The sequence below is a fragment of the Oncorhynchus kisutch genome, linkage group LG22 (genome assembly GCF_002021735.2).
Source record: "Oncorhynchus kisutch isolate 150728-3 linkage group LG22, Okis_V2, whole genome shotgun sequence".
Lineage (NCBI taxonomy): Eukaryota > Metazoa > Chordata > Actinopteri > Salmoniformes > Salmonidae > Oncorhynchus > Oncorhynchus kisutch.
This window is the reverse complement of record NC_034195.2, coordinates 46,698,430-46,708,276: the sequence shown is the minus strand read 5'-3', so window position 1 is coordinate 46,708,276 and position 9,847 is coordinate 46,698,430. Positions and strand designations below refer to the sequence as shown.

Sequence of the window (9,847 nt, the reverse complement as noted above, 5' to 3'; positions counted from 1 at the left end):
CTTCCTAGTGGGTTGTGTCGCAGCTGTATCAAACACTCCAGGATGAAGTTTCCCCTCGGTACAGAGCTAGAATCAGCTTCCTCTCCCCCAATCCTAACTATAACCATTTGTCCCAAAATATACTAAACTTACGCAAGATCAGCATGTAGGGGCAACCTTACCCTTTAACATATCAAACAATTGAGGTGACTATGTCAAATAGCAGAAAGTGCTGAATCATATTCCAACTGAAACCCTGACCGTCAATACATGCAATTCGGCTGATCTCCATTCCTCTTCTGGCAATATATTAAAAGTTACAACCCAATAAATAATTCAAACAAAAGGTATAATAGCCTGTTCAGAGAAACATTGAATATTTATCCAATTTGAAATTATAATCATATAACTACAAGGTACTTGACGTAAAAGGGTTCTCTACAACAGCAGAGTATTCAGGCAGCTAATAGCGCTGCTCATTAGTATGCACCCAGTCCAGCCTCAGACAAAGAGAGAACCATGGTTCTGTACACTTTTACAGCAGGCCATTTCAATCTTCTCTCACTCATATTCCTAGCTGTGGATCGATTCGGAATACAGAAACAAAAAAGTAGAAAAACTGTCCCTTTTATATTCAAATGAGAAGTAAGCCTATATGGGGAAATTGGATTTCTCAGAAATGAAGTTCCTGATGGCAAATTGTTTTGGATTATCTTGGTGTATTAATATTCAGGCTATGAAGATCAGTTGGCTAGGCCCATTCTTCACTTCACAACACAAAGGCAGGTAGAGTAGAACACTCAGTCCACAAAGGAACTGCACTAAAATGATGTTCTCTGTTCAGACTGACTCGCATTTCCATTCCAGTTTCAATGTTCAAACAATTCCGTTAAGGGATATCCTCCTTGTTAACGCCTTGTTAATTTACATATGAAAAGGCGCTGACGGATCACTAGAATTAGATGGTGATTTTGGACATTAGAAAAGGTCCCAAGAACATTGATATGCCTTCCTCTGCCAGACAGACAGACAGAGGCAATCATAATTCAAATGAGGATACACTGAACATTACAGAGAAGAGAGAACTTTGCTCGACAATTTTAAGTATTTCAGCACCTACCAATTTTTTGGGCATGGTTTCTATAAGGTGTCAAAAACGTTCCACAGGGATGCTGGCCCATGTTGACTCCAATGCTTCCCATAGTTGTGTCAAGTTGGCTGGATGTCCATTGGGTAGTGGAAACTATTGAGAGTGAAAAACCCAGCAGCGTTGCAGTTATTGACACACTCAAACCGGTGCGCCTGGCACCTATTACAACACCCCATCAAAGGCACTTTTTGTCTTGCCCATTCACCCTCAATGACACATACACAATCCATGTCTCAACGCTTAAAAATCCTTCTTTAACCCGTCTCCTCTCCTTCATCTATAATGATTGAAGTGGATTTAACAAGTGACATCAATAAGGGATCATAGCTTTAACCTCGATTCAACTGGTCAGTCTAGGTCACAGAAAAAGCAGGTGTTCATAATGTTTTGTACACTAAGTGTATATACTATGTTATAACACCAAATGGCAATAACCTGATTATTTAACTGATTCTTTAAACGGAACAGTATAAGAACAGTTAAACTTTGCAAGAAATTGAAATGATTGAAATTTCTCAAGTATTAATTTATTTCCCAAATAAACATTTTCATTTGTTGTTATGTAAGCCATTTAAAACACTCAGAGAATCCAACATATTCAGTCACCTAACACTCTAAATAATTTAGCGTAATAAAAATGCCCCCCCCCCCCCAAAAACAAAAATACTGCCAGTTGAAGCTCCAGGGGTTTTTTCTTCAGAGTTCATCTTTGACTAATATTACTTCTGGAGATTCAGTCATTTTTGGAAGTAATTTTGCCAAGCAGGTTCCCTTCAGTGAATCATCATGTAAACTTCCTGTTTTACAGTCTTCCAATTCACTTAGCGACATGCAAACCCCTGATGTAGCTGTCCCAGAAACCCACTACATCTGGTGCATGGGGACGGGACTGCTTATGCTGAGTGGCTGAGCTAAATGTCCAGGGCCGGTAAGTTGTGGATGTGAAGGGTTTAGGATGGATTGGGGAGCAAGCTGGGCAGAGTCTCCCCCCCCCCCCCCCCCCCCCCTCTCTCTCTCAACATGAATGGTTCAATAAAGAGCTTTTGAAATGGCAGAGGCAGTGAAGGCTAGACTAGAGGGCCATGACAGTGAGTGTATCAGCATACCCAGGCAGAGATATTTCTACTTGGCTGCAACGTCCCCGTCCGGCCTCATGCTGAAGGGCTCCAGGCGTTCGCACTCCGGCAGCAGGTTGTTGAGCCTCTCCATCAGGGGGACGGTCTGGTCAATGCCCATCTGGATACGTCTCAGGATCATGGACATCTCGTTCACCTTCTGGATCTGCTCAGCGTACTTAGCATAGCGTTTCTGACGCTGCTGCATGATGCTGAACAACGTGTCCACAGACAGGTCCATCTGGGAGGGAGGGAGAGAAAGTGTGAGATCATTCTAACAACTTCACATTGTCTTTATTTCAATAGACGTAGCGTGGCTTCTTCCCCTCCCTTATCTATGCGCATGTGAAACCCAAAGACAAATGAAAGAAGATGGAGGCCTATTGGGGAAGCTGTTTTCACCAGACTCCGGTCTGTCAGACTAGTGCAGATGAAGGAAAGGAGAGGTGCCTGCATGCACAGACAGGGGGAGGTGATTTTAACCTCTTTGATCCTCTTGACCAGGGCGTTCTGGTCGAAGGCCACGGCCTCGGCACACTGGTGCAGGTGGTCCTGGTAGCGGATGCAGAGCTGCAGCACCTGGGCAGAGTCCAGCCTCTCTAGACACAAACTGCTGGGGGACATCTGTCCGCTCAGCACACCTAGAGACATGGACAGACTGACCCTCAAAGCATAATCTATGATCACTCTTTCTGTCAACTTCATGGTCATAAAGGAATGTCTAGGCCTATCCATAATTGTACACATTCTCATATGGAACATTATTACAATACTGTAGAGACAGAGGACAGGTCTAGATCTTAATTAGAGGCCCTTAGCTTACCTTTCAACAAGGGCTGAAAAGTGGGGATTTCCTGAAGCTTGATGACATCAGGGTCATTTTGGATGTTGCGCAATGACTGTGTCCCCTGAGCCACCACCACAATGTCGTCCATTTTAGCCTTCTGCTTCGCTGGAGAGGGCACCACTGCGACAACAAAGCATTTCAATACATTTTTCCATCAATTAGTAATTGTTTTTGCGTTGAAAGATTGCTAACCGCTAGAGAGGCTCCTAAAAAAATGACATGAGACTATGGGCCCTGGTCAGCAATAGTGAACTAAATAGGGAATAGGGTATCATTTGAAACATCCTGCAAATATGAAACAATGCACTTTTAACCAATGTTCCCTCAAAAAATGTTCAGCACTTAGCACATTTCAGGTCTGCTGAGCTCAAATTGAACGTTGTGAAAACTCTGTACAACTTCCAACGCATGTTTACTGTGAACACTGAGGCTGTAAACTTTCTAAATTACAGCTATAAAAAGGTGGCCAAGAAGGCTACTGTGCCTATTTGATCATAATGTAGGCTTACCAGAGAGGACTACCATCAAAAATAATTGCGAAAACATTTTAACATGGAAATAGTTGTTCTATCATTCAAATCAAATGTTATTAGTCACATGCACTGAATACAACAGGTGTAGACCTTACAGCGAAATGCTTACTTACGGGCCCCTAACCAACAATGCAGTTTAAAAAGTATGGATAAGAATTAGAAATAAAAGTAACAAGTAATTAAAGAACAGCAGTAAAATAACATTAGCGAGACTATATACAGGGGGGTACCGGTACAGAGTCAATGTTTGGGGGCACCTGTTGAGGTAATATGTACATGTAGGTGGAGTTATTAAAGTGACTATGCATAGATGATAACAACAGAGAGTAGCAGCGGTGTAAGAGAGGGGGCAATGCAAATAGTCTGGGTAGCAACTTACTTAGGTGTTCAGAAGTCTTATGGCTTTGGGGTAGAAGCTGTTTAGCTGGACCTAGACTTGGCGCTCCGGTACCGCTTGCCGTGTGGTAGCAGAGAGAACAGTCTATGACTAGGGTGGCTGGAGTCTTTGACAATTTTTAGGGCCTTCCTCTGACACTGCCTGGTATAGAGTTCCTGGATGGCAGGAAGCTTGGTCCCAGTGATGTATTGCCAAGCAGTTGCCATACCAGGCAGTGATGCAACCAATGCTCTCGATGGTACAGCTATAGAACCTTTTGAGGATCCGAGGACCCATTCAGCCTACAGTAGCAACCAATGTGTGGTGTTTAATGTAGGCCTACATTCTATAGCACTTTTGGAGAAGAACAAAACATGCAGGGCTTGACATTAACCTGTTTATCCACTTGTCCTTCAGACAAGGAGGTGACTGAAAATGTTGTGTTTGACGCAAGAAACCACTTTACAAAATAAAATGCATTATTATCCCGATACCATTATTACTGGTAATCTGACAAATTATGCTACCCTCTGTCTATCTGCTACTTAGCTTATTATAGCCGGGCTCAAAATACAACACTGCCCATTTAAGACAAAGACATGTAGCTCTAGCTTTGATCTCAAACCAAGCGCATCTACTAACAACAAGGGCTGTTGTGGTGCCCGTATTACCGCCACACCGGCGAACGAGACATGAAGGCAGTCAAATTCCACATGACCGTTTAGTATGGTAACGGTAACTAGGCTTCTCCAAGCGCTGATGCTGCTGATCATTAGTAGCCTACTAAACTTGCTAACTGCCTGGTACTCAGCACTAGCACTCAGTAGCCTAGGGGTTAAAGCATTGGGCCAGTAACTGAAAGGTTGCTGGATCAAGTCCCCAAGTTGACAAGGTAAAAATATGTTGCCTGCCCCTGAGCAAGGCAGTTAACCCACTGTTCCCCGGGAGCCGAAGACGTGGATGTCGATTAAGGCAGCCCTCCGCAACTCTCTGATTCAGAGGGGTTGGGTTAAATGCAGAAGACACATTTCAGTTGAATGCATTCAGTTGTACAACTGACCAGGTATCCACCTTTCCCTATACAACTGACCGGGTATCCCCTTTCTCTATACAACTGACCGGGTATCCCCTTTCTCTATACAACTGACCGGGTATCCCCTTTCTCTATACAACTGACCGGGTATCCCCTTTCTCTATACAACTGACTAAGTATCCCCATTTCCCACTCTTATTGTCCCTTTAAATCACTCTGACATAAAATGATAAAAAGACGATTTATTATCACTTGTGAATGATGCCCAGCATAGAAACAATGCCTTTTTGTTTGCAACTTTTTAGAATCATAGTCGCACACCTCATGTGGCCTAGACCATAGGCCTATATTTGTTAATCAAGTTTGTATCACAACTAAAAGTGGCCAAATAACTTCTTAAAATTAAGCACAATAATCCGCTTTACAAGGGGTGTAGAGCCTAACTGGCATATAAGGAGCACGTGAGTTTCACGTTTGGAGAAGATAATTTTCACCCTAAAAATGCACCTTTTATAATAAAAGCATTACATGCACAATTGCATTTGCGGTCACTTTTGATAATGGTGTTTTCCACTAATGGAACATTTGGGCTTATAGCCTACTACCATGAGTGCATTGCTGCGCTTATAATGTGAATAAATAGCCTAATAGTTTAGCAACATTTTAAGTTAAATGTTCTGATCTGTTGCGTCAGCCACATTGCATAAAACATGTTTTTTTGATGCTAGTGGTTGTATTAATTTGGGATCTATCGCATCCCACAACTGTCCCAGACTATGTTTGGAATATTTATTTCTCGCACAGAATAGGTGGACTTTTGTACTATGCGGGATAGTAGATTGACATAGGCTAGTGCTTTTGCTGTTCGTTAGGCCTACTCATCTTGTAGGCTGACGAAAAGTAAATGTGGACAGTTCTTCCAATATCTTCAAGATGCGCCTCGGAATTGGATAAGGACGAGCGCAGTTGCGTCCCTGATGTGCCCGTCTTCACTTGTAGCCTGTGAGAAAGACCTAATCAGGTGACGGAGAGTCATGAGAGTGAGAGAAGCTTTGGATTGCACAGTACACTCAGGGAGAAGGGCACAACGCAGCACTCAGGGCCGCAAAAAGCATGTATTTTTTAGGGTGCATTAAGGCCCCAAAGGGGATGCTGCTGTGAAATTCGATCCATTATCCAGTACTTGTCCAATTGTGAATGAGAGACTATTGAAGTGTGTACAGCCTGCGCAAAAAAACTAAGCAGAGCTCCTGCCTTTCAAGCAACTTTTTTCAAATCAACATTAGTCGCATCATGCAGCCTTACAATGTATTAAATCAAAGCATATAGCCCAACATTTGTAGAACAACTAAAGTTAAATTAATAACTCTAAAATGAATATCTCTTTTCTGCTAAATGAACTAGTGTAGCCCAAATCTACTTGGGCATCAGGACCTAACATAAGGACAACTCAGAATATGCTATTGTAACGGATGTGAAACGGCTAGCTTAGTTAGCGGTGGTGCGCGCTAAATAGCGTTTCAATCGGTGACGTCACTTGCTCTGAGACCTTGAAGTAGTGGTTCCCCTTGCTCTGCAAGGGCCGCGGCTTTTGTGGAGTGATGGGTAACGATGCTTCTTGGGTGACTGTTGTTGATGTGTGCAGAGGGTCCCTGGTTCGCGTCCGAGTATGGGTGAGGGGACGGTCTAGTTATACTGTTACACTATTCTTTTCTTCCGAAATAGACTACATTTTCTTTATACCGTGCTTCTTTAGACCTGTCTAAAATAAATTATGGATTTATTGTGACGGTATAGACTATATTACATGGATTTATTCAACTTTTTAAAATGGCTTGTAGGCTGTGTGTGGAAGCCTGGAGATGCTAAATGTGTTTATGTTAATTAACGGTCAATTACCGTGAGAATGACAGTTATTTTTTTGACAATCACCAGCTGACGAAATTGTGACCACCACAGCCCTACTCACAACCACAGCTGTAAACACAATCTTCCTAGGTATTGGCCTTTCTAGGGAGTTTTTCCTAGCCACCGTGCTTCTACACCTGCATTGCTTGCTGTTTGGGGTTTTAGGCTGGGTTTCTGTACAGCACTTTGAGATATCAGCTGATGTACGAAGGGCTATATAAATAAATTTGATTTGATTTGAATCCAGTTCAAAGTGAATGGCATCCATATATTGTAATTGTCTATTTGCATATAGGCCTACTGCAGCTCTGATTGGTTATGCCACACCGGTCTGTGTAGAGTACAGGCTGAGTTGTGGGCACAATAGAATCCTTCTCTGATGTGTTCTGCCTACAACAAAATATCTTGCATAGTTTGTTTTGATTCAGTATGTTGCATTGAAAGTGGCTAATAGTGGGTTGATTCGATCACAATTCCCACAATAAAAGGAAACATTGACAGTGTTAACAGGGAAAACTCTAGAAAATTGAGTGAAGTTCAATCTTGTGCTTCTCTCAGTGGGCTGATAGAAAAAAAGAATGTCAAGTACACATTTGAGTATCCTATGTGCAAGAGTTGAGGGAATAATATAGCATTAGAACTGTGTGTGTCAACGGCTACGTCTCCTTCCTCCCAAAGTATGCACTTTGTCACCTCCTTTCACTGACTTGAAAGGAAATGGCTGGTATAAGGAATATGGTTTCGAGTTGTGGAAAGTAGGGAACGTGTACACTTCAGGAGAAATAACAGTACTGGGACGCACACACAGACAACCAGTGATGTAAAGTACTCAAGTAAAAATACTTAAAAGTAACGTTACTACTTAAGTCGTTTTTTAGCAATTACATTTACTTTTGATTCTTAAGTATATTTCAAGTCAAACACTTAACAATTTTACTCAGGTAGTATTTTACTGGGTGACTTCCACTCGAGTCATTTTCTATTAAGGTATCTTTCCCAACACTGCAGACAACCTGCCGGTCCTCCCTTCTTACCCGAAGAACTGTAGTCGGTGTGTTTGTGCTCAGAATCACCGCTCTGCTCGGCCCCCATGGTGTCAGTTATGTTATGGCTTCAATTCACCACCTCAGGAGACCTACATCCAAACATAGATAAGTTAGTTTTCAAGCGAACTTTAGCTGTACCACGCAGACATTGGACTGATAAACAAGCCACGTTAGCTAAATTGCTGTTAGCTAGCTTAGCACATCTCTTACCTTCGTTGTGTTTATCTTGTTCTGTTAGACCACGCCTGTTTTGATTTCTATTATATTTTTACCATCATGATAGTTTCATGATGTAGCAAACTATAATTAATTTAAGTAAATATGTTAACAAGCTGAAAGATATCGAACTAGCTAGCTACTTCCGTAAACACACAACCACCCTTCTTCTTCTATGCTATTATTGCGGTCAGCAAACAATCGTTTAAGTGCCTGCTGCCATCTACTGTGCTGGAATGTACGATCAATCATGATCAATTCTGTACTACCATGAAAATAAAATTAATATAAATCCCCACTACTACTAATGTAGTGATCACAATATAGTAGCCATATCTAGGAAAACCAAAGTTCCAAAGGCTGGGCCTAATATAGTGTATTCTGACTGAAATTATATATATATATATAAAAAAAACAGAAATACCTTATTTACATAAGTTTTCAGACCCTTTGCTATTAGACTCGAAATTGAGCTCAGGTGCATCCGGTTTCCATTGATCATCCTTGAGATGTTTCTTCAACTTGATTGGATTCCACCTGTGGTAAATTCAATTGATTAGACATGATTTGGAAAGGCACACACCTATCTATATAAAGGTCCCACAGTTGACAGTGCATGTCAGAGTAAAAACCAAGCCATGAAGTTGATGGAATTGTCCATAGAGCCCCGAGACAGGATTGTGTTGAGGCACAGATCTGGGGAAGGGTACCAACAAATGTCTGCAGTATTGAAGGTCCCCAAGAACACAGTGGCCTCGATAATTCTTAAATGGAAGAAGCTTGGAACCATCAAGACTCTTCCTAGAGCTGGATGCCCATCCAAACTGAGCAATCGGGGGAGGAGGGCCTTGATCAGGGAGGCGATGCTCCCCATACAACCTGACAAAGCTTGAGAGGATCTGCAGAAAAAAATGGGAGGGAGAAACTTCCCAAATACAGGTGTGCCAAGCTTTTAGTGTCATACCCAAGAAGACTCAAGACTGTAATTGCTACCAAAGGTGCTTCAACAAAGTACTGAGTAAAGGGTCTGACTACTTATGTTAATGTGATATTTCAGTTTGACATTTTTAATACATTTGAAAAAAAAAATTATATGGAAAAAAAATGATTTAATCAAGTTAGAATAAGGCTGTAATGTAACAAAATGTGGAAAAAAATCAAGGGGTCTAAATACTTGCCGAATGCACTGTATGTAGTAGTGTATGTAAATGTATGTGGGGTTTTAGTGGGAGTGTCAATGTGGTGTGTGTGAATGTACGTGGGTTTTTAGTGGGAGTGTCAATGTAGTGTGAGTGTGTATATCACAGGAGGCTGCTGAGGGGTGGACAGCTAATAATAATGTCTGGAATGGAGTGCCATTACTATGAGCCCGTCCTCCCAAATGAAGTGCCACCAGCCGCCGTCTAGTGAGTGTGCGTAGGGTCATTACAAGATAGTTTGGGTACCATTAATTTACTATTTAGCAGTGTAATGGCTTGGGGGTGGAAGCTGACTCAGATCCTGGTGGTCCGAGAGCCAATGCTCCGGTACCGTTTGCCGGACAGTAGCAGAGTGGACAGTCTATGGCTTGGGTGGCTGGAGTCTGGCAATTTTTCGGCCCTTCCTCTGACACCGCCTGACATAGAGGTCCTGGATGGCAGGGAG

General features: G+C 42.2%; 1 protein-coding gene across 1 annotated transcript; it reads right to left on the bottom strand.

Annotated features, from left to right (window-relative positions):
• Window positions 1-1,634: 1,634 nt before the first annotated feature.
• On the bottom strand, window positions 1,635-8,393 carry borcs5 (BLOC-1 related complex subunit 5). Its single transcript, XM_020456635.2, has 5 exons — window positions 8,198-8,393; window positions 7,976-8,076; window positions 3,068-3,211; window positions 2,728-2,885; window positions 1,635-2,485 (listed from the first exon to the last, which is right to left on the bottom strand). Exons 2-5 carry the CDS (start codon window positions 8,031-8,033, stop codon window positions 2,252-2,254), a joined length of 594 nt encoding a protein of 197 aa, XP_020312224.1. The 5' UTR covers window positions 8,034-8,076; window positions 8,198-8,393; the 3' UTR covers window positions 1,635-2,251.
• Window positions 8,394-9,847: the final 1,454 nt, after the last annotated feature.

Excerpts from the sequence above, each read along its gene's own strand:
- borcs5 (XM_020456635.2), bottom strand. The coding sequence starts at position 8,033 with ATGGGGGCCGAGCAGAGCGGTGATTCTGAGCACAAACACACCGACTAC. Across the intron at positions 3,212-7,975 it reads CACCGACTACAGTTCTTCGG|TGGTGCCCTCTCCAGCGAAG; the intron begins GTAAGAAGGGAG and ends TTGTTGTCGCAG. Across the intron at positions 2,486-2,727 it reads TGGTCAAGAGGATCAAAGAG|ATGGACCTGTCTGTGGACAC; the intron begins GTTAAAATCACC and ends CCTCCCTCCCAG.